Below are 24,931 nucleotides of genomic sequence, written 5' to 3' on the forward strand. Positions count from 1 at the left end.
GGTGCTGCACGACGAGCCGAAACTGTTTTAGTGTTGCGAACCGTCGCTGATGAATGGTGAAATGGTGAATTTTAATAATTTCGATGCGCCGCTGAAGCGTGAATCGTAGTTTCTGCTTGTCAAATGTCACAAAAAATTACAGCTTCGAAAGTGACGTCTACCGACCTAGAAATCTATTCAAAATAACACCTCTTATTGGAAAATCCTTTATTAGCTTTAGTTATTTCATATTATTAATAAAAACGTTGAAGAATTTCAAAACCAATTCGAAACACGGTTTAAAAATACGGCGTTCCTTTAAAAATAAAACGATATTTTATTAACCGGGTTTTTTGAGCCACCCTGCAATTTTAAATTGTGAATGATAACATTTTTACAACTTTTGCGTTTACCATTTTCTCATCACGTTCAAAACCGATGATATAACGATTTTTTTTTTCTCGTTGACTCGCCCTGTATAAGTATACGCGAAATTAGCGTTATCCTGATGACGCTATCAAAATAATTGAATGGAGTGGTCGCGAAATAAACGCGCGACAACCTTCGACGATAATAGGCGATAATAACGTTTCAATAAGTCCGATAAACAAACACGTTTTAATCGTGTTTATTGACAGTGGTGTTAAAGGAAAGGTTTTTTTCTCGCGATATTGGATTCGCGTAAGTCATTGCACAATATTTTCTTTTTCTATCGCATTTAAAATCGGTAGACTCGATTTCCGTTGGAGCACTTTTCAATGTTGACTTGATATACCCCTGCTGGTAGCAGCAAGTGTTTTTGCTGGTATAGAAGCGCTTTTTTTGAGTTTCGCAGCTCCTCGGAAAAATGTCTTAGAACGTTTGTGGACTTTGATGGTGCTTCAAAGACGTACTTCCAAGAAAATATGAAACTAAAATTTGCATTGTTTCACGTACAATGCAATAGGGACCGAAATTTATGTTTCTAGTTGATGAAGCTAATTTTTTAAATGGTACCGATAACGGACCAGATGTTTTCATGGGAACTTTTAAAATCAACATTGAATTTTAGCTTTTGCCTGGAAAAAATTGAAATTGTACATTTTTAATGACATTCTTAAAATTATTTAGCCAAATTTTTAGATGGAAGTGATTTTTCCGAAGAAAAAACATTTTTGAGCTTTTGAGTGGAAAAAAAAATGTTTTTTCCTATTTCTCTAGTTTTCTACTAGATATAAGAAAAAAGTACCAATTTGGCAAAAATTTTCTAAATTAACATTTTCACGCAAAAATTTTTTATACGAAATATCGCAAGTTCGTAGTTTTTTTCATATAACGCTGAAATGGGCAGTTTTTTAATTATTTTAAAATAAAAAAAAAACTGCCCAAATAATTGTAGCCCCTATCCAAAGAAACAGATTGACAGTATACAGGATCGCCAATTAATTACAACAAATTTTAGATTTTTTATATAAAATCATCAATCATCATCAAAAAATGTATTAAAATTATTTACCAAATTTTTTAGATGGTAGTAATTTTTTCGTAGAGAAAACATAAATAATAATTATAAATTCTAGGTTTTGTGTGGAAAAAAATTGCGAATTTACGCTTTTATCTATTTCTATAGTTTTCTTCCAGATATGAGAAAAAAGTATGCATTTCGTAAATTGACATTTTCACGCAAAAGCTAAAATTTAAAATTTTTATACGAAATTTGGCAAGTTTACAGTTTTTTTTGTATAACGGCGAAATGTGCAGTTTTTTAATTATTTTAAAATTAAAAAAAACTTCCTAATAAATTTTAGCCCCTATTAAAAAAAAATTGACAGAACAAGCTGTATCTCGGAAACAGTAAAGCGAAGAGAAAAGCTTAAAATAAAATTAGGCATGTAAAAATGCTGTATATTATTTTTGAGTTCGTAAAACGACAGCTAGCTGGCGTATTGGTCACAAAAAAATTAAAAATCGGGATTTTCTCTATAACTTGCTTACGTAAGCTAAGCGAAATTACTTTTTTTAGTTCATTGAAATAATTTTTTAAACAGTACACATAATGGACTGGATGTTTTCATGTAAAGTACTAGTAACAACACTGAATTTTAGGTTTTTATTTGAAAAAAATTGAATGTATACTTTTTAACGAAATTGTAAATTTTTGATTTTGTATAAAAAAGTGTGAATTCAAAAAATTTATTAAAATTTTCCGATTCTGATTTTTTTCTTAGGAAAACATAAATAATCGTAAAGTCTGTTACGTGGAAAAAATGCGAATTTGCATTTTTCTTCGAATTTCCAAATTTTTTTCTTTTTTTGCAAAATATCGTAGAATAATTAAGAATTTACACTATTTTCTATTTCTATAGTTTTCTACCAGATATAAGAAAAAAGTATGCATTTTGCAAAAATTTTGCAAATTCACATTTTCATGCAAAAGCTAAAATTTAAAATTTTAATACGAAATTTCGCAAGTTTACCATTTTTTTCGTATATATTTAAAAATAAAAAAAAACTACCTGAATAGTTTTAGCCCCTATTAAAAAAAATTGCTTTACAATGTACAAGAAGGTCAATTAAGTTCGGTAAGCAGCTGTAGAAAAGCTTATAATTAAATTGAGAAAATGTTATTTTTGAGTTCGTAAAACGATCGTTAGCTGGTCACGAAAAAAACAAAAATCGGGATTTTCACTATAATTTGCTTACTTAAACTACATCGATCTTTGTTCTACTCGATTTGCAGATATATCGTGAATAACTTTTGGCGTCAACTTTTTCTCAAATTTTCTTCAAATAAAGTTAAAAGAGGAGGAGGGTGAGCGTGAACTTCATTTTAGAAAAACTTTCTTAACTGTGAGGAAGAAGCAACTAACGAGACATATTTCTTCAACTTTAACGTTTCCAGTAAAGCTTGTATAAAATCTGTCTAATCGTTCCTCGTATATAAATTTCCTTGAAGGTTTTTCAAACCTCATTACATTACATACATAATAATTACTAAACAGTTAAACGTTAAATCACTTAAAAAGCAAGGACTTACACAAATACGCTATAAAATTCCAGCGATATGAAATATACTATTCTATTTCTGACAATAAAATGCGGAAATTTTGAATTCCTCCGTTATCACGGCAAATTGTAAATAGTGATTTGCGCGGAAAGCACTCTGCTCATTTCAATATTTTTCGCCTTTATGCCTTATAAGTCAGGTTTATTTTCTCGCTTTCTCGCCATAGAATACCAGCATATTTTTTGTATCTATGTCAAAACTTACGGATATACAGGGTGATACAAGAAGTTTTATTTTTTCGCATCATATATTTATATATATTAAAAATATAGTTCTTGTTGGTAAGAAATTAGATGGTGTAATCGGTTATGCGATTACTTGCAGATGGCGCCACCTTCACTCACTTTTTTTTTATTAATTTAATTTCTTAAAAGACAGTATCATTTTGTGGAAAAAAGGTATTATTGTTCAATAAACGTATTTTAAGCTGTATGCTTTTTTGCCAACACGAGATAGTACAATTATTACAATTCCTGGAAATTATTAATTTATTGCCAGATATTTTAACTTCATAAAGAAGTGAGCTACTAACTATGATATTGTACTTTTTAAATAATTTTCTATCTTATAAAATTAAAGTAAGCTTTGATCGGTTTTTGTTCAATAAGCAATCGTAGGAAGCTTAGTCGGATGCTATAATTGTGACAGTTATGTGATATTTCAAATTGAAATCGAGGAATGAGAGATTATGACAAAAAAATTTTTTTCATTTGGGTTTTTCATTAGTTATAGCAATAGAAAAATAACAGGTTGCTTTTTTCTGTTCTTAAAAGTCTTATTTTTTCCCCATTTTGGTTTTTCATTAATTATAGTAAAAGAACACACGATGGTTGTGTTTTCCTGTTCTTAAAAATCTTTCTTTTTCCTCATTTTGATTTGTCATTAGTTAGTAGTACCAGAAAGCACAATAGATTGTTTATTCTTTTTCTTAAAAGTGTTTTACCTTTTTCCTCATTTTGTTTTTCATTAGTAATAGTAATAGAAAACACAATAGGTTGTTTTTTTCTGTTCCTAAAAGTCTTTCTTTTTCCACATTTTCATTTTTCATTAGTAGTAATAGAAAACACAATAGGTTGCTTTTTTTTTCGGTTCCTAATAGTCTGTCTTTCCCTCATTTTGGTTTTTCAGTACTAGTAGTAATAAAAAACACAATAGGTTGTTTTTTTCTGTTCCTAAAAGTCTTTTTTTTCCTCATTTTGTTTTTTCATTAGTAGTAATAGAAAACACAATAGGTTGTTTTTTTTCTGTTCCTAATAGTCTGCCTTTCCCTCATTTTGGTTTTTCAGTAGTAGTAGTAATAAAAAACACAATAGGTTGTTTTTTTCTGTTCCTAAAAGTCTTTCTTTTTCCTCATTTTGGTTTTTTATTAGTAGTAATAGAAAACAAAATAGGTTGTTTTTTTTTCTGTTCCTAATAGTTTGTCTTTCCCTCATTTTGGTTTTTCAGTAGTAGTAGTAGTAATAAAAAACACAATAGGTTGTTTTTTTCTGTTCCTAAAAGTCTTTCTTTTTCCTCATTTTCATTTATCATTAGTAGTAATAGAAAACACAATAGTTTGTTTTTTTTCTGTTTCTAATAGTCTGTTTTTCCCTCATTTTGATTTTTCAGTAGTAGTAGTAGTAATAAAAAACACAATAGGTTGTTTTTTTCTGTTCCTAAAAGTCTTTCTTTTTCCTCATTTTGGTTTTTCATTAGTAGTAATATAAAACACAATAGGTTGTTTTTTTTCTGTTCCTAATAGTCTGTCTTTCCCTCATTTTGGTTTTTCAGTAGTAGTAATAATAAAAAACACAATAGGCTGTTTTTTTCTGTTTCTAAAAGTCTTTCTTTTTCCTCATTTTGGTTTTTCATTAGTAGTAATAGAAAACAAAATAGGTTGTTTTTTTTTCTGTTCCTAATAGTCTGTCTTTCCCTCATTTTGGTTTTTCAGTAGTAGTAGTAGTAATAAAAAACACAATAGGTTGTTTTTTTCTGTTCCTAAAAGTCTTTCTTTTTCCTCATTTTCATTTATCATTAGTAGTAATAGAAAACACAATAGGTTGTTTTTTTTCTGTTTCTAATAGTCTGTCTTTCCCTCATTTTGATTTTTCAGTAGTAGTAGTAGTAATAAAAAACACAATAGGTTGTTTTTTTCTGTTCCTAAAAGTCTTTCTTTTTCCTCATTTTGGTTTTTCATTAGTAGTAATATAAAACACAATAGGTTGTTTTTTTTCTGTTCCTAATAGTCTGTCTTTCCCTCATTTTGGTTTTTCAGTAGTAGTAATAATAAAAAACACAATAGGCTGTTTTTTTCTGTTTCTAAAAGTCTTTCTTTTTCCTCATTTTGGTTTTTCATTAGTAGTAATAGAAAACACAATAGGTTGTTTTTTTTTCTGTTCCTAATAGTCTGTCTTTCCCTCATTTTGGTTTTTCAGTAGTAGTAATAATAAAAAACACAATAGGTTGTTTTTTTCTGTTCCTAAAAGTCTTTCTTTTTCCTAATTTTGGTTTTTTATTAGAAATACTAATAAAAAACGCAACAGATGTTTTTTTTTATTTTTAAAAGTCTACTTTCTTTTTCGATATTCACTCTCGTCTGTTACTGAGTGCATTTAAAAATAATATTTTTAAGAATAAATTAATGGGATTACACACATAAAAATGTAAATATCTTTAAAACGGCTTGAAATAGAGGTCGAAGAATAATACTTAGATAATAGAAAAAAATTACCGTGTCTTACCTGAAGTTGCATTTGAGAATTTTCATAAAATGTTTGTCATTTATAGGCAAATGTTTGTGCCTTTATTTTTTAAAACTCTGAAAGTAGGTAATAAAAAACTAAAAAATTAAATTACTTTTACCACCCTGTATCTGCGTAAGGTTTGACTTTAGGACATAGGGTTATTTAACCAATCGAAATATTTTGATACAAACAAAATGCTCTATATAAACACGATTTATTTACCTAAACATTTAATCAGATATAAAATTTAAATTATTATTATTATTCAAACGAACCAGCCTTTTTTGGTATTATTTAAAAGTATACACATTCTCATTGGTGCAGATTTACCATATAAAATCAACTTTTTTATTTTTTATTAATTTTATTCTGATAACAAGTTAATTTGTTCTAGTTTACCGATGTACTAAGTTGAAATTGCCGTCTATCCCCTAATAACTATGTTTCTAGACTGTCACGTCACGTCACGTCAATTTCAAATTGTGTTTACGTATGAAAAATTAAAATTTTTAGATTTCAAACACCTGAAATGGTCTTGAGCAGCGTACGATTCATGAGACAGCAACGCTTTTGCAGATGTCGCAAGAGGTACAAGAATGCCCATCATAACACTTACTCAACAGGTAGATAACGACCTTCCAATATCTGATAACGCTCGTAAAACCTATTAGTTAATTAACAAAATCAAATTTAAAAATAACATTCCTTGAAGAAGCCGCTTTGATCACTCCTTTGGACGAGGCCAAACGATTTATGGTGGACTGTTTCGTTGCCGTTAAAACATCTCAAGATAATGCACAAATAATCGCGGATAATCTGGTTGAAGCTGATTTCCGAGGGCATTACAGTCATGGCATGAACAGACTCGGTATGTATAGTAAATAATACGGGAAAAATACCTTATGTTAGAACGACGATTATCGTGTCTTCTAGACATGTACATCAGAGATATACAGCACGGTACCACCGATCCCAATGCCAAACCGGAAATAGAAAAGCAAACGGCAGCTACAGTTCTCGTAAATGGACATAACGGGATGGGAGCGGTAGTAGGGAAGAAATGTATGGAGTTTGCGATCGATAAGGCCCGTGAGACTGGAGTGGGAGTAGTCGTGGCTCATTGTACGTAAATCACAAGGAAACTGTTTTCTAACGAACCTAAATAGTGCTTGGTTAGCAGTGCAGAAATATCATTAAAATTAGGGAAAGCTTCAAATCGCCAAGCTTGGACCACAAGTAAAATGCTCTTTTCTCAACAATGGCTACTAGTAAACAAAAGACTGGAATGAGCTTTGAGAAATAAAAAAAAACACTAAATAAAATGGGACAGGTAGACCTTTGTAATTAATTAATAGGCCAAAACAAAGGAAAGATTAGATAATATAAATAAAACAGGAGAAATAGTTCCAACAAACTTCCACTAATTTTCTGGATGCCTCCTGTGTCGGTTGTTTTTTAATCAAACTTGCTGACGTTTCGCCCATCAACCTGAGCTTAACTATACCTGCAGCTAAAGGAAGGACCTGAGTGGAGGTTGCTTATAGATTTCTATAGATTTCCAGATTTGTCGTTGTTAGAAGAATTGATTACATGCAAGAATTTTAATAATACCGAATAACATGTGATGTTCGATTTCGTGATTGTGTTAGGTATTTAAATCTAATTGATCGTTAAGCAATACATTTTAATGTCTCATTTAGTTAATCTCCATGGCCTCCAATAAATTTAATTTTCTACTGTATGTGGCTGTATGTAAGATATCAAAATTGTCGTCAAAAATGTGTTTTTCTGTGTTTAAGTGTGTAGTATACTTAAAATCTAGACTATTGTTTTTAATCGCTCTTCTATGTTAGTTAATGCGTTTCTTGAAGGATCTATCCGCATTTCAACCTGAAATCAATCTAATGTAGAAAATCTAATTTGTTTTGCGCTTTCGTAATAGTTAAGTCTAAAAAATTACGAAAGCGCAAAACAAATCAGATTTTTCAGTATATCATAAACCATCAGACACAGACACAGTCATACATAACAGCTCAAATCACCCTTATACACACAAAACGGCTGCATTTAACTCTTTTATACACAGACTTCTTAATACGCCTCTCTCAACAGAAAATTACAACAAAGAACTTGATATCGTTAAACAAATTGCACTAAACAACGGCTACAATCCGTCCATTATCGATAAAATTATAAATAAAAAACAAATCCAGACAACACTAAACTCTATTTATGCGAAACCTAATACAGCACACGAACAATTTAAAACAATTACATACCTAGAACCTAGTGAAAAAGTTTCAAAATATTTGTCAAAATGTGGTTTAAAAATAGCTTTCAGAACTAACAACACAATAGGAAAATATTTAAAAACAATCGAACGAAATGCCCAAAATCTCAAAAATCAGGTGTCTACAGGTTGAAATGCGGATCTTGTCCTAAAATTTATATTGGACAAACAGGTAGATCCTTCAAGAAACGCATCAAGAGCGTTTAAAAACAATAGTCGAGATTCTAATTATGCTAAACACTTAAACACAGAAAATCACATTTTTGACGACAATTTTGATATTTTACACACAGCCACAAAAAGTAGAAAATTTAATTTATTGTAAGCGATGGAGATTAACTAAATGACACATTTGAATGTATTGCTTAACCATCAATTAGATTTAAATACCTTTCCTTTATTGAACTTAAATTCTCACAACATTAATTAAGGTTTTATGGTCATTTTTCGGTATATATGGTAGCAGGTAGTTTGTAAATATTACATTTGATAAAGGCACGGTGTTGTCGAAACAATTGTCATGTCATAATATCAAATTTATATTGGACAAATGACCACGAGACTTGCTCAACATTGGTCGAACAATTGTTTCTACAAAAACTTCACTATCTCTGGAAGATTTTCCCCAGCATATAATAGTGTAACATTAGCAAGATTGAACATATCTGAAATAAAGTAAAAGCTGAAGATCCACACTGGATCGCAGTCGCCAAATAACAAAAGTATGCATCAAAATAAATAAGAACTAAAAGTTCAGATTTTCACGAAATTATATATTTTGACATGACAATTATTTCCCTTCTAACGCAACACTATTGTATTTTGATGTACAAAACTTATTTCCCAGTATTCCACCTATGGATGTAATAGATTTAGTAGATTTGACCCTAACTCCGAAACAGGTTAACCTATTGGTGAAACAAGATTTATTAGATTGCTTAATAGTCTCTTTAGACCAAAATTATTTTGAATTTAATGGACAGATTTATATTTCTAAAGAAGGTTTGATTATGGGAAACCCACTTAGTCCTTTGTTAGCCGAGATTTTTATGGATAATTTGGAAAATATCATACTAGAACATCCTTTAAGTAAAAGTTTTCTATGGTGGTATAGATAGGTGGATGATGCCTTTGCTTGCTTTATTGGAATGGACAGACAATTGAATTCTTTTTAAATTACATTAACTCATTACATAATCGTATAAAATTCACTATCGAGATTGAACAGGAAAACTCTATTAATTTTTTAGACTTAACTATTACGAAAACTCAAAACAAATTAGATTTTTAGATTTATCATAAACCTTCACACACGGACACAGTCATACATAACAGCTCAAGTCACCCTTATGCACACAAAATGGCTGCATTTCACTCTTTTTTACACACACTCCCTAATACGCCAGTCTCAACAGCAAATTACAACAAAGAACTTAATATCATTAAACAAATTGCACTGAACAACGGCTACAATCCGTCCATTATAGATAAAATTATAAATGAAAAACAAAGCCAGACAACAGTAAACTCTATCCGAAACCTGATACAGAATACGAACAATTGAAAACAATTACATACATAGGAGAACCTAGTGAATAAGTTTCAAAACTTTTATCAAAATGTTGTTTAAAAATAGCTTTCAGAACTAACAACAAAATAGGAAAATTTTTAAAAAACAATAAAACAAAATGTCCCAAATCTCAAAAATCAGGTAGATCCTTCAAGAAACGCATTAACGAACATAAAAGAGCGTTTAAAAACAATAGACTAGATTCTAATTATGTTAAACACTTAAACACAGAAAATCACATTTTTGACGACAATTTTGATATTTTACATACAGCCACAAAAAGTAGAAAATTCAATTTATTGGAAGCGATGGAGATTAACTAAATGAGACATTTGAATGTATTGCTTAACCATCAATTAGATTTAAATACCTTCCCTTTATTGAACTTAAATTCTCACAACATTAATTAAGGTTTTATGGTCATTTTTCGGTATATATGGTAGCAGGTAGTTTGTAAATATTACATTTGATAAAGACACGGTGTTGTCGAAACAATTGTCATGTCATAATATATAATTTCGTGAAAATCTGAACTTTTAGTTCTTATTTATTTTTATTCTCGGGCATCTTCAAAATTTTATCAGGCGGGACAGCATTTGGTGCTAATAGTCGTTTGGGTGGTGTATTTTTATTTATATAACGTCTTTCAAAATGATCGAAATAAATTCGTAGGCTGTTTGAAGACCACTGGTACGGAGCAAAGTCCTTCCATTGCTGGCGTCTATACAATTATTTTATTAAACCAAATTTTTAATATTATATCATCAAATTTAATTAAAAAACATTTAACAACTGAACTGAGGTAGTTGCTACTTGATGAAAATCCATTTATCAAAATAAATAAGAACTAAAAGTTCAGATTTTCACGAAATTATATATTTTTACATGGCAATTGTTTCGACAACACCGTGTCTTTATCAATGACATTTGATAAGGACACGGTTAACCGACTTCTAGAAGTAATATTTTAGGATAGCAACGTTAAATATTATTGGTTAAAAACCAAAAAGAGACTATAGCTTAACAGCAAAATTCAAGGTTTATCTATGGATAAAAAAATTTTCTTAAATCTTGATCTTACTAAAACAAATCTTGAAACTTGTAAGGCAGATAAACTGTATAATTGAAAAAAAAATCCAGTTTTATTCGTTTGCACAACCAAATATATTTTGAAGAAAAGACAGACAGCCTAGGGCCATTATAGAGAAGCTATGCTGCTATTCTTTGTGATGAAAGATGGCTGTGATTTACTTTTATTAACAGAAACTTGACTAAAAGAAAAAGAAAACATTTTACATGGTCCAAGAGTTTACGATGCGGTCAATATGTGTTTGGGAAAATATAGAATGTTATAAAATAGGAAGGTCTAATTCTGTTAGAAGAATCAACTGGTAGTGTGTGCGTTTGGGTGGGAAAAACCTAAAAATAAGTGTAGTCCAACTTAATCTGTAAAGTTAAGATAGGAAGTAATAATCTGTCAAATGACCAACAATTAATAATCACTACAGAAGACAATATAAAAATAATTAAAAAAGTGGAAATAATAAAAATAAATCATAAAAAATTTAGAAGAACAAAAACTTACAACGAAGTTTAATACCTAATAAATTTAATCACTGAATGCAAAAAAACAATCGCAATTGGCTAAAATATATAAAGTTCGTGAAAATAATAGTTGAATAAGAAAATAAAAGTAGATGTAAGATAAATAAGCACAAAGTTAAAGATCCCGGCAACTTGATCATAGAAAATGAATTTAAAAACTCAAATGCCAACAATAAGATAAAGACAAACTGCATTCAATAGTGTCAAAAAACAGTGGGGTATTATTAATGACGTCTGTCAAGATTCAGATTAGTAGTATTATCAAAGATAATCGGGAAATAGATAATAAATAGGAAAGACCCAACGGTATTGAAAATTGGACCTAAAAATACTCAGCACCAGCACTATAATCAGGTTACAATGAGAGACATATTAAAGTTAAAAGAAAATATGATAAAAATTTTAAACAAGTTAATAAGTGATACAATTTCCAGAGTCGTTTTCCCAAATTAGTAAAAAAAATAGCGCCGTTTCTAAAGCAGAAAAGAAATGCTTTAGTAGACACCAATCTCAGTGCTAAGCATTTTTCCAGAAACTTATTGTAACGGTCTATTTTTCACCGTTAGCGCTTCCGCCAATTCGTGAAGAACCCTGGTAAAATTTTCGAACGGGAGGGTCTCCTTAGTAACACAGACAATTTTTTTTATTTAGGATCTTATTATTATTGGTGATTATTTTCTTCCAACCCTATATATAACGCCCCTGCGTTGTCTTCGCTGGTATGTGGATGTGCATGTAGACATGTTTGCATACTTCCTTAGGTTGAGACCTTAGTACTTCTTGGATGGCTAGAGGCTGCTCGGAGTTGTAACGGTTATTGTAGCCATTGCTTTCGTTCGTCCTGGTATATTCCTGCGACATCCCTCGCACTCGAGGCTCCGTAGCATTGCCTGTCTCTATTCTAGTTGTCGCTGCTTAAAAGGAGAGCGATCAAATCAGTATCCAAGGCTCTAAGAGAAGATATGTACCACATGGTTATTTCAGGTTAGTTGGTTGCTGTTCCCTGTATCCAGGTTGTTATGCACAGAGGGAGCATTTTACTACCTACCTGGCTGTTATTTGTACACATCTCCCTGGTTCTTGACTTAGAAGTGGAAGACTTTCAGTATTTGGTTTGCCGGCATTGTTTACGTCCATCGTCCATCTCTCTCTGTGTTGTATTCAGGCTGCACGAGTCGTTAAGCGAGCGGAAGCGTGGAAAACCCTCGCTAGAGGTAAGAATCTTCCGCTATAGTACACGGTAAACTGAGGAATTTGTTTACAGGGTTTCCTACTTGGCGTTTAGTTCCCGGTTTTAATTTCCGATTGGTTCTTTCTCTGTTTTGGATCTTCCTTTTTTTTTCCTGGATCTTGGACTTGCCTGTTCTACCTGCCTCCTACCTGGTGCGTCTGGATTTATGACTGGCTCGGTTTGGGTACTACACGTTCCCGAGCAGCACGCGCACCACTTAGAAGTTGGGATTGGGGATCTCAACTCGAATAATCACTTCGTATTTAGTGGGAAGTCGAATGCACAGTAATAAACGCCATCTCCTTGGCGGGTTAGGTAGTGTATAAATACGTGGCGCCCTTATAAAAACTCCCCACGCCCTTCTCCACTGTTTAAAAGCTGGCGGCCGCTACCGATACCCTTCTTGCCAATACTGTGTCTATGAGTGGCCGGCCCCATCCGACTTCCGCTAGACTGAAGGTCGTGTTTTAAAATATCGCCACATTATGAAAAAGCGTTTATCACAATACATTAGGGCTTTTAGTGCCACTCGCCAGTCATATTTCAAAGACACTAGATGACAGAAATTATTGTTCGTAGATCTGCGAAAGGCTGATAATATTTTACTCGAGAAATTTCAATTTAATAAATTGTAAAACTTTGGGATTACCGGAGCTATGCACGATTTAATTAAAACCTTTATTCAAGGTAGAAATAAAATTCGTCAAACTTAATAACATTTAAAGTGATACACTGTCAACTTCCTCGTAAGTGCCGCACTTTTGGGGCCTTTGTAAACAGACAACAAACTTAATTAATTATTTTTTTTGTCATTGTTTTTTCCGTTCTTGCACCAAGTGCCTCGCCTTCTATAATTATATTATATATATTATATAATATTATAATAACTAATCTAACGCGTTTATTTTTATTCTCGCAATAACAACCACAGAGATTTTTTACGCAGACCATTAGTGGTGTAGTAAATTTTCTCAACAGATCGCGTCTTATTGACTCTAAAGTATCAAAGACGACAAGTTTCATCTTCCAGCTTCCAACCATTACGGGATAGCCGGGATATACGCCCAACAGGCCATCAAGGTAGGCCTGATCGGTATGAGTTTTACTAATACGTCGCCCTTAATGACGCCTACCAGAGCCAAACAGGTAAAGCAGGACATTACTTCCCTTATTTCAAATTCTTATTGTCGAAAGTTGTAGGCTACGCTGGGCACGAATCCAATGGCGCTTGGGGCTCCTGCTCTCAATGGAGACTATTTTCTTTTGGACATGGCCACAACTGGAGCCGCATTGGGGAAGGTAAGATCAACCGTTGGACAATGCAGTGTATTTGAATTCCAAAAAAAAAATTTGAGATCCGAAATGCACACTGGTTCCGGAAATAGCTAGAAATAGCTGGAGATTACAAAATAATCCAAAATTAAATCCCTAATTGTTCATATAATAATTGGAAACTGATTTCCATTGATTTTATTTGAAATTGGTTTTCCTACTAATGATTTTTTATATTGCAGTGTCCATGGACATGTGCTGATTGTAGGGCGTATTGTAGTTGTAATTTCGGCCCTTTCTACGCAATAGCACTAAACTACTGCTACTACATTTTTAGAAAAAAGAGAAGTGATTTAGAAGCACTGACGAGAATGCTTTAATGCGTTTAAAAGGAAGATTCATCAATTTTCTTCTTATCTTCTCCTCCTACCCTTTCAATGAATGTTTGAAATTTTGTTCATTTTGATGGCACAGTATTTATGATTTTGAACATTTGGTTTTAAACCACGTAGGATATAAAGAAAGTATTTAAACAGGTACAAATATTTAAGGAAGCTTTTTAATCGTAATCATCTTCTGAAACTCCCTCTGAGTTATATCCCCTGGCTGGCAATTTTTGGGATACGATACAAGGTACAAGGTACTATTCCGCTTCATTCCTTTCCTTATATCATGGGAGTATGTTCTTCTACAAAGTCAACAAACCCAATCGTCATTGTGGACACCTGTTTGGTTATTGATAGTCTTCTTTTGATTTGGTGAAGGAATGTTTGTTGATGAAGACGCTTTGGGCTTTCCAGTTTCTCTGTTTAAGTATTTTGCTCTAGAGTTCCTCTTTTTGCTATTTGATAGAGCAGCTGAGGCAGTGGGAGAAGCTCGATTGTTTGCAGATAAGGTTCACCAAGCTGATGGTTATTTCAGTATCCTGCTGTAAGTGTAGATGTGCTTGTTGCATCTTCTGGTTCATAATGCGGGGTTTAAAATCGTGTTCTATTAACCCATTTTGTACCAGTGGTGCATTAATGCATCACCTATTCTATGATTTTTTTTTGCAACATCCAGGAAATATTTTTGCACATCCATTTAGAAATTTTATTATTATCACTACTAAAGGACATAAAACCTACTATATTGATTATTCCTCATTTTTTGAAAATATTTACTGGTGCGTGAATGCACCACTGGTTTTATCTATGAAAGAAAATTTTGTTATTGCACGTCTGGACAAGTCAGCGCGTGGACAATTAGCGTGTCGTTTAGTATTAGTTTGTGTCTTGTGCAGTGAACATTACAGTTCGTAAAATATGGCATTTTGAGGTATTTGACTCAAAAGGAATTAGATGCGGCTATGAAGGAGATCGTGATGAATGAGGACAATAATAATGAAAGACGTTGGTATTATTTGGACTTTCGTATTCTTGTGTATTGTAGCATTCCATTCCTTCTAAATTTATGCTAAAAATAGCTTGAAAAAGTATTTACAGAATATATTGATGCGGTTTATATTCCACCCGACGTGGATACATTGAGTGACGAAGAAGATATGAACGATAACATAAATCTACAAGAGTTTGGGGAACCACCTGATATAGTTGGAACTTTCGAGTTACATAACCGAATGATAGTCCTGTAATTCATCAACTACTGAACCTGAATGGGATTCATCAGATGATGAAACCCTGCAATTCAAAAGAAGACGTATGCTTTCTGCAAATGACAGGCTTGCTTCTATTGCCAAATGGAAGAAAGGTCATATTGAGTATACTCACACACCTATATCCGATGAATTTAGATCATATGAGGAACTAAAAAATAGACTTTCTGGAAAAACTCCGCTTGAAATATATTTTCGGTAAAGTATGCTCAAGACAATAACCATTAAATATTATGCTTTTTTTTGTATCAAATCAGGTTCTATTTGGAAAATAATCTACTATTAGTTGTTTTCTGCCGAATTTAAACTTTCTTTTGTATATTTAGGTATAAATTATATGTTACATCTTATGTGCCCCAAAATATTATTTAATGGTTTTTCCAAGTGTTTCAAGATTTTTTTTTGACACATGTAATGTATTCTTAAGTGCAACAAAATAAATAATATCAGAGCAAAAAAGTATTTTTTTTATGCTCGCGATAATGTGGGTTCAGCTTTTCTGTATTTTCCTTTACAAACTCTTGATTTTATCACAAAATTTACCGCATTTATTTGAAACCCAGAGTTTTATCTCATTTTTGATTACCAGTACTCTTGTGGAACCAACAGTTACGTTGGTTGGAACCACTCTTATCCCCGTCACTTTGTAAAGCCCATCGTAGCTCCAACAAAATAGTGTTCGATTCACCGACATTTTATCATTAACGTGGCTGGTATAACTTTGGTTTCTGAACAACCTCATTTGTCTCAGATAGAATTAGCAAAAAGGAAACAGCAACCGTTGCCGATTGGTTGGGCTTTGAACGACGAAGGCAAACCGGAAACGAATGCGGAAATCGCTTACAATGCGATGCAGTTGATGCCCCTGGGAGGCACCGAATTGAATTCTGGATATAAAGGATACGGTCTGTCGATGCTAGTGGAAGTACTCTGTGGTATGCTCTCTGGTAAGTAAAGTTTTGGCGAAGCACTTGCGCTTTGCTAGCACAAAGTTTATTAGTTTCAGTTCATATTAATTCAACTCTAAATGATTTTAATACAACCAGATCATTTCTATTTTGCAGCAAGTTTGTCTCTTTTTTTTAACTTTTATTAAAGTTCATCCAACTCATTTAAAAGAAATTGACGAATTAATGCCATTTATTAAAAAATGTATTTCGATATTATGCCAGGAAAATTTAAAAACAACTTCCAGTTAATTTAGGATATGTATACGAGGGACGTTTAAAAAATCCTGGAAATCTGGCTTAATTTTTTTATTATTTTGTTAATTTGCGTCAATATTATTAAAATGTACTTTTGCAACATAATCTCAATTTACCGAAATATATTTATCCAGCTTTGACGTGCTATCTGCAACCGACATAGTCTTGAAGATCTGAAGAATACTCCTCATCTACAATTCCTGCAGTTTTGTCAATTCTAGATCATCTAGATCATCGTATTGTGCACTATCATATCAGTATCATTTATTTAAGAATATTCTTCAAAATTATGCCAGGAAAAGATAAAATTGACTCTCAGCTAATTTAATATATGTATACGAGGGACGTTTCCAAAGTTCTGGAAATTTAGCGCTAATTTTCATTATGTAGTTTTTCAACATAAATTCAATTTAACGAAATAAATTTATCTAGCTTTTATGTGTTATCTGTAACGAACTATACTCTTGAAGAACTGAAGAATACTCCTCATTTAAAATTTCTACAGTTTTGTCAATTCTGGATCCTCACAGTATTGGGCACTTTTAGATCACTATCATTTATTTAAGAATATCTTTCGAAATTATGCTAGAAAAAGATAAAAATGACTTTCAGTTAATTTAAAATATGTATACGAGGGACGTTTCCAAAGTTCTGAAAATTTAGCTACAATATATATATTTATTGTTTTCTTAGTTTGCGTTAACATTATTAAAATGTAGTTTTTCAACATAATCTCCATTTAACGAAATACATTTATCCAGCTTGGACGTGCTATCTACAACCAACTATACTCTGAAGAATACTGGCCTGCAAATTTGGGTCAATTTTTTAATTATTGTGTTAGTTTGCGTGAAAATTATTGAATTGTAGTTTTTCAACATAATATCCATTTAATGAAATACATTAATCCACATTTTACCGCGTTACCTGAAACCAACTAGTCTCTCGAAAACCTGAAGAATGCTCTTCAATTAAAATCGGTATCTCACAAAAAATTCCGACAGTTTTGTGAATCATAAATCCCGAGAGTGTACAGCATTCACTATCATATCGATATCATTTTTTAAGAATATTTTTCGAAATTATGCCAGGAAAAGGTAAAAACGACTTTCAGTTAATTTTGGACATGTATACGGCTGACGTTTCCAAAGTTCAGGAAATTAGGCTCTAATTTTTATTATTTTCTTAGTTTGCTTCAATATTATTAAAATATAGTTTTTTCAATATTATCTCAATTTAACGAAATACATTTATCCAGCTTTTACGTGTTATTTGCAGCCAACTGTACTCCTGAAGACCTGAAGAATACTCCTCATTTAAAATTCCTACAGTTTTGTCAATTCTATACCCTCAGAGAGTGAGTGTATTTTGCATCGTATCAGTATCATTTATTAAAAAATATCTTTCAAAATTATGCCACGAAGAGATAAAAACTACTTTCAGTTAATCTAATATATGTATACTACGGACGTTTCCAAAGTTCTGGAAATTTAGCTCTAGTTTTTATTATTTTCTTAGTTTGCGCCGACATTATTAAAATCTAGTTTTTCAACATAATCTCCAATTAAACGAAATACATTTATGCAGCTTTGACGTGCTATCTGTAACCAACTATACTCTTGAAAGCCTGAAGAATACATAAAATTTCGACAGTTTTGTGAATATCTTTCGAAATTATGCCAGCAAAGGATAAAAAAGTCTTTTAGTTAATTTAGAATGTGTATACGAGGGACATTTCCGAAGTTATGGAAATTTGGCCCTAATTTTCTTATTTTTTTTGTTTGCGTCAATATTATTAAAATGTGTAAGGTTTGCGGGTACACGAAATTAAACAATTTATGTGTCGCTACAAATATGTAATTCCGAACTCAAGTAAAATACTATGGGTGGATAACGAAATATTCGAAATTAAACGCGTTTTCCGAGAATCGCTCCATAACCCTTTGCGGTCGGGGTTCTATTACTTCTCCGCGGTTTGTCTGATGCACGGTAGCGTGGAGGGTCGCGGCGACGGGTACGTCTGGGACGTGCGGCGCCACACATGGGCGTGCGCTTTTAAAATGTTCGTTACAAATGTAGTTTTTGAATATCATTTCCATTTAACGAAATACATTTATCCAGCTTTTACGTGCTCTCTGCAACCAATTGTACTCTTCAAGGACTGGAGGACTCATTTAAAATATCTACAGTTTTGTGAATTCTAAAGTCTGAGAGTGTATAGTATTTTGCACTGTCACATCAATATCATTTATTTATCTTATCAATATCTTTCGAAATTATGCCGGGAAAAGATAAAAACGTCTTTCAGGTGATGTAAGATATGTATACGAGGAACGTTTCCAATTTTTTGGAAATTTTGCCCTAATTTTTATTATTTTCTTAGTTTGCGCAAATACTATTGCAATATAGTTTTCCAATATAATCTCCATTTGACGAAATATGTGTATCCACATTTTATGTGTTACGTACAGCCAACTAGACTCTCGAAGACCTGAAGAACATTCTTCATTTAAAATTGGGAACTCACCAGAAAGTTCCTACAGTTTTGTCAATTCTAAATCCTCAGAGTGTACAGTAATCTGCCCTATCATATCAGTATCATTTATTTGTTTCGAAATTATGCCAGGAAAAGATAAAAACGTGAAAATCGTGAAAACTTCTGTTTACCTAAGCTTATATAACCTGATTCGAAATATCAGGTCCCAAATTTTTCATTTAAGAAACTTTAAAGTCAAAATAAGACCACTTCATATGAAACATTGTTTTTACTCTGTAGAGCAAATGTTAAAAGATATTGTCTAATACCAATTTTTTTTTGTTAATTATTTTGTCCTTTTGTGTTTATATGTTATGTATTACCTCTTTATATCTATTTATTGTAGATTTCATCTAATTGTATGCATATTGTATACTTTGTACGTTAGCAAAGTCAGATAATAAACCTATCAATCTCTCAATCCGTAAGGAATTTTTCCAATAAATAATAAATATAAAATATATAAATAAGGTTTTATTTCGTTTTGTTTTGCAAATTTGTATAAATAATATGCTTGTTTTTCGATTTTTAGCATACCAGTGGTAATTAATCTGGTGAGTTCTTCTATTAGCTTTTCAAATAAATTAAAAAAAAAATAATGTGTCATTTTGTACATATTTTTCCTAGCTGTGATCGCCGATTATATCTTCGCAGTATTCAAATATGGTCGTCCAGGGCAAACAATGTTTGAAAATCATTTGTGTGGTTCGATTTGAAGTGTTCAAATTGATTTTTTCAGGGTCATATTTTATGTGTTAGTTATTATGAGATGAAGACCCTCCCTAATAAAACTTTAACGATATTATTACCTATTGTTATTGGGTTTAGCCATTAACAAAAAATTCATTCTTAGTTGGGTGACAAGGCAGGGGTGGATATATTTTTGTGGCAGTGTTGAATAATCGTCTTCACTGTGTGTTTCAAAAAAGCGATTTGACGCTTGATGCAAAACAGGTTGTGAAAAACGTGAATGAAACTTTAATCAGTAGAGGACTTATTCAGCAAGAACAAACAACAAAAGCGCCAATATCGTTAAACTCACCGTATAGTGTTTAGGACTTAATAAGAAGGAAAATAAAATCGGATTTAAGTACTGCAAAATCAACAAGAGATAAGTAGTAAAAGATTACGTACTTGGAGATTTAATTACCTTCAAAAAATTAAAAAAAATTTATTAGACAACAGATCCATAATTTGCCTTGTAGAAACATGGTTCAATACACACGACGCTGTCTCCTAGAGGTCGATTAATTCCACTCAAAACTGTCACACGAAAGTACCTTCAAATAAAGGAAAACGCATCACCCAAATAGAGGCTGGGTCAGAAGACGGATTTGTCCCAATCTGCTTGCTGTTGTCTGCAGAGAATACTAAGTATTCTAGCTCGGATTGTAATGAGGATACAAGTGCCGAACTTTTTTAAAATTGGTTTCAAAACAAATAACAGTGTTATTGTCATCAAGTTCAATAAATTTGATAAAAAATGTAATTAATAAAATACCAAATCAGTACGGCACATTATTAAAATTGAGCATTCTTACATTTCTATACAACACAAAATAAATCCTATTATAATTAAACTCAATGACGATTCTGATAGTGAAACAGAATTAGATTTAGACAGTTAGAATAAAAATGTAATTATGTAAACATATTCTTAGCTATGAATTTATTGTGTTGTATAGTATAATTTAATAAGATTATACCCACCAAATAAAAAAAATTATATTATTACCAAAACCTTAGAGAATCCGCCCCTAATATTCTGTCCTTTGATACCTACCGGACCCGAGTTTTATTGCCGTCGGCAGGTAACTTCCATAATTGAAGCCAAAAGCCTGAACGGTGACGATTATGACAACTATACTCGTTATGGGAACCTATTCCTTTATACTTTCAAATATTAACAAATGAACCATGATTCGTGGCCAGTATCATATTTCCATTTATATATATTTGATATATGGCGATATTTCTATTTTTTCTTCCAAATCGTCAAAACTAAGCTTTTAGAATTAACTTACCCGTCTCTAAGTCCGCTTAAGTAGATTTATCTTTTCGAAAACCTTTACTGGTACCTTCATCGAATTCAGAATGTCTTCGCTGTTTGTTTTTTTGAATAGTTAGCAAATGTTTTTATCAAGAGTTAAGAAAGGCAAAATGCACCAAAAACCAAAAATTAATAAGCTTTTAGAGCGTAGAAAACACTTTCAACAGACATAAAATAAGATGATTTTCTAAAAAACAAACACAGTTTTCTTATAAAGGAAAGTTATTTATTTTGTTTGTCTGCCCTGAGACGCCATATTGAATTGCATTTCATTCAATGTGGATTACCCAATTTGCAAAAGTTTTTAAAAAGTCAAATCAGTGTCAATTTTCACGAATTTATTCTGAAAGATACAGAACCAAAACCGGCTGTTATAAAGAAATGGCAATGATTTTTTTTCAAAACTTTTTTTGACCCATAACCATTCAAGAACCAACTATAGCAAAGTGATTAGTTTATCCTCAACAACAACATAACTATGTAACTCTTGTTAAAATGTATATATTCTAAGCTAGTTGAGATGGTTTCTGCACTTCTAGGGTCTGCTTATGGTCCCAATATCAGGAAATGGGGGAAATCGGACAAAATTGCCAATTTGGGACAATGTTTTATCGCGATCGATCCCAAAGTGTTCGCCCCAGGTTTCGAGCAACGCATGACCGACCTCATGGGTTACATACGAAAGCTGAGCCCAGTAAGTGGTTGCAACTTTGAGATAAAATACTGATAAAATGCTGAAATCAACGTAGGTCGATCCTAAGTTGCCCGTTCTTGTTCACGGCGACCCCGAAAGGAATCACATGAACAAAGTCTGCCAGGAGGGAGGTCTGCGGTACGTGGAGAATCAGCACAAAACCAACGCAAAACTGGCGGACCAATTGAAAATTACGCCCATGGTGTCGAAGAGTTGTTAGAGCTGTCCAAACGTAGAGTATCTGTTGAATATTAAACGTACAAGAGGAAATAAATAATTGCGAATCGAAGTATTTTTTTATTTTTATTAATACTAGGGTAAGTCCAGGAGAGTGCGCAAAAATCCAAAGCGATACTTGAATGCAAAATATTTATTTAACATCAGAAGTGTGACAACTTTCGGTAATGAATGATAGTAAGACAAATAGTATCCCTAATATCTCCATAAACAAGAACTATTATTTATTTTGATAAATGGATTTTCATCAAGTAAAAGCCACCTCAGTTCAATTCCTAATATCTCCCCTCAAATAACATTATAATGGGTGTTTTTTTTCGATGTATAGAACTTTAAGTTGGTATTACTGTTCAAGATGGCGACCGATTTAACAGCTGTCAAGTGATTTATTCTCAGTTTGGTTTAGCAATTCATCTTGAATAGACTCACTCCTGAATAATGCCTGCAAATAGTGCAATTTTATTTACAAAATAATGGTTCTGTGCGAAATACTTATCGCGCACTACCTTCATTTCATATCATCCACAAAATCGTCCATCAGAGCAGTTAATTCGATTAACCATGAAACGTTTTCGAACCACGTTTACTCTTATTGATAACGCGCATCCCCAGAGACGCCGTACGGTGCGTACAGAAGAAGCTATTGCTGCTGTAGAGCGTAGCATTGAGGAAGAACCGAATGAGTCCCTCCGCCATCGAGCACAGGAATTGATCTGTGTCCATCCACTTTATGGAAGATTTTGCGGAAGGATCTTGGTTTACGTGCTTACAAAATCCAACTCGTGCAAGAATTGAAGCCAAACGATCATCAAGTAAGGCGTAGATTCGTCGAATGGGCCCAAAACGAGATTGCCGTTGTTCCCGATATTCATAAGCGAATTTTGTTTAGCGATGAAGCGCACTTCTGGTTGAATGGCTACGTCAACAAACAAAACTGCCGCATTTGGAGCAAAGCTAATCCTCAAGTGTCTGTCGAAACACCGTTACATCCAGAAAAACTGACTGTTTGGTGCGCTTTATGGGCTGGTGGAATCATTGGTCCGTGCTTCTTCAAAAACGATGATGGCCAGAACGTTACAGTCAATGGTGATCGGTATAGAGCTATGATTACTAACTCTTTCATTCCTGAATTGAATAACCATTGTGCCCAATAGATGTGGTTTCAACAAGACGGCGCAACATGTCGCACAGCTCGTGCCACAATCGATTTATTGAAAGACACGTTTGGTGACCGCGTAATTTCAAGTGAATTGGACTCTAAGATCTTGTGATTTAACACCGCTAGACTAATTTCTGTGGGGCTATGTAAAGTCATTGGTCTATGCGGATAAGCCACAAACGCTTGACCATTCGGAAGACAACATTCGCCGTGTTATTGCCCGGCCACAAATGTTGGAAAAAGTCATCGAGAATTAGACGTCCAGATTGGACTACATCCGCGCCAGCCGTGGCGGTCATATGCCAGAAATCATATTTAAAATCAATCGTTGTTTTATTGCAACTTAAACTTCTATACATCGAAAAAAAACACCCCTTATCATCAAGATATGAAAATTGCTTCCCAAAATGTAAATTTTACAGTATGTGAAAGAAAAAAATATATATAATGCAACAAGAGTGCTAAACGGTACTTCAGTCACGAGTTTATTTGACACAAGCGGAGCGAGTGTTTAATAAACGAGCGAGTTAAAAAGTTTACCGAACGTGTTGCGTACTATACTTTTTCTACGACAGTTAATTTTTGGGTACATTTTCGCAAAACAACACGAATACAATCACTGGCATGACCGTCAGAATTGACAAACGACAAAGTTCAAAGCGTGGGAAATATCTCCGAAAACATTCGAATGCTCCCATACCCGCGGGGTAAGATGCCGGAAATGTCCGAAATGGCTCGGATCGGTGCGTAATTAGGTATTTTACAAACGGGAGTATAAAAAATAGTATATTATGCAACAAGTGCGGTAAACGGCATTTGACCCAGGAGTTTATTTGGCACGATCGCAACGGAGCGAGTGCTTAATCAACGGGTGAGATAAAGAGTCTACCAAACATGTTGCACACTTTACTTACACCGTCACGAAAAAATCACAATTTAACAAATTAAAAATAGCAGATTATTGAATTACTAAGTCTCGTACCATTAAAACAAGATATTTACTAATTGCCATTAAACCTATTCGTTTAACCTTCCGATAGGGTCTGCTATTGTTGTCTCTTTTTAACTGCCTACGTTAGACAGAGAGAGATGTATTATCGGATATGTCATATAAACAACGGAATAAACAATTTTAAAACGCTATGTTGTTTATTTAACTTTTACAATTGATCATTACGTAGTTTATTTAAAGAAAAAGACTGCAGTTAGAAGAAGAATCATCCGAGGAAAGAACTTTTAAGAGGATTAAATTTTTAAGATCGTATAACCAAGAAAAAGCAGGTCCTAACCTTCAATTCTGTTTTGTTTGTACTGATGAGACGTGCATATGAGAAACTGATTGAATTGGTCTTGAACGGTATGTAAAATTTCTGTGTTAAACTTAAATTATAAATGCCACCATTTACTTATCGACCAGTCCTCTAGATTTTAATTGTAGTTTATGGAAAGTAGTACTTAAATTGTCTGATTATTGCAAAACATTTTTCTGTGTATTAGTTTTGGTTAGTTTTGGTTCTTTAGTGGGTACATTTTTGCAAAAACAACAAGAATACATTTACTGACATGTCATGCGTAATATTCCCGAAAACCCCCGATTGCGCCCGATCCGTGGACCGAGAAAGTCACACGTGGTAAAGTGATACTTCCCCCACTAGATCGCTAGATCGGTGTATAATTATA

At 32.8% G+C, this 24,931-nt stretch overlaps 1 protein-coding gene across 1 annotated transcript; it reads left to right on the top strand.

Moving 5' to 3' along the window:
- Positions 1-520: 520 nt before the first annotated feature.
- Positions 521-22,136, top strand: LOC132704732 (uncharacterized oxidoreductase YjmC-like). Its single transcript, XM_060674941.1, has 9 exons — positions 521-660; positions 6,262-6,371; positions 6,461-6,616; positions 6,682-6,870; positions 13,475-13,590; positions 13,645-13,743; positions 16,122-16,317; positions 21,701-21,855; positions 21,911-22,136. Exons 2-9 carry the CDS (start codon positions 6,278-6,280, stop codon positions 22,073-22,075), a joined length of 1,170 nt encoding a protein of 389 aa, XP_060530924.1. The 5' UTR covers positions 521-660; positions 6,262-6,277; the 3' UTR covers positions 22,076-22,136.
- Positions 22,137-24,931: the final 2,795 nt, after the last annotated feature.

The sequence above is a fragment of the Cylas formicarius genome, unplaced genomic scaffold (genome assembly GCF_029955315.1).
Source record: "Cylas formicarius isolate icCylForm1 unplaced genomic scaffold, icCylForm1.1 PGA_scaffold_10__41_contigs__length_53128322, whole genome shotgun sequence".
Taxonomy (NCBI): Eukaryota; Metazoa; Arthropoda; class Insecta; order Coleoptera; family Brentidae; genus Cylas; species Cylas formicarius.

What these genes read in the sequence shown, in the direction of transcription:
- LOC132704732 (XM_060674941.1), top strand. Translation starts at nt 6,278, where the DNA reads ATGGTCTTGAGCAGCGTACGATTCATGAGACAGCAACGCTTTTGCAGA. An exon ending in TCATAACACTTACTCAACAG is followed by an intron (nt 6,372 to 6,460) that starts GTAGATAACGAC and finishes CATTCCTTGAAG; the next exon opens with AAGCCGCTTTGATCACTCCT. An exon ending in CTGGAGCCGCATTGGGGAAG is followed by an intron (nt 13,744 to 16,121) that starts GTAAGATCAACC and finishes CATTTGTCTCAG; the next exon opens with ATAGAATTAGCAAAAAGGAA.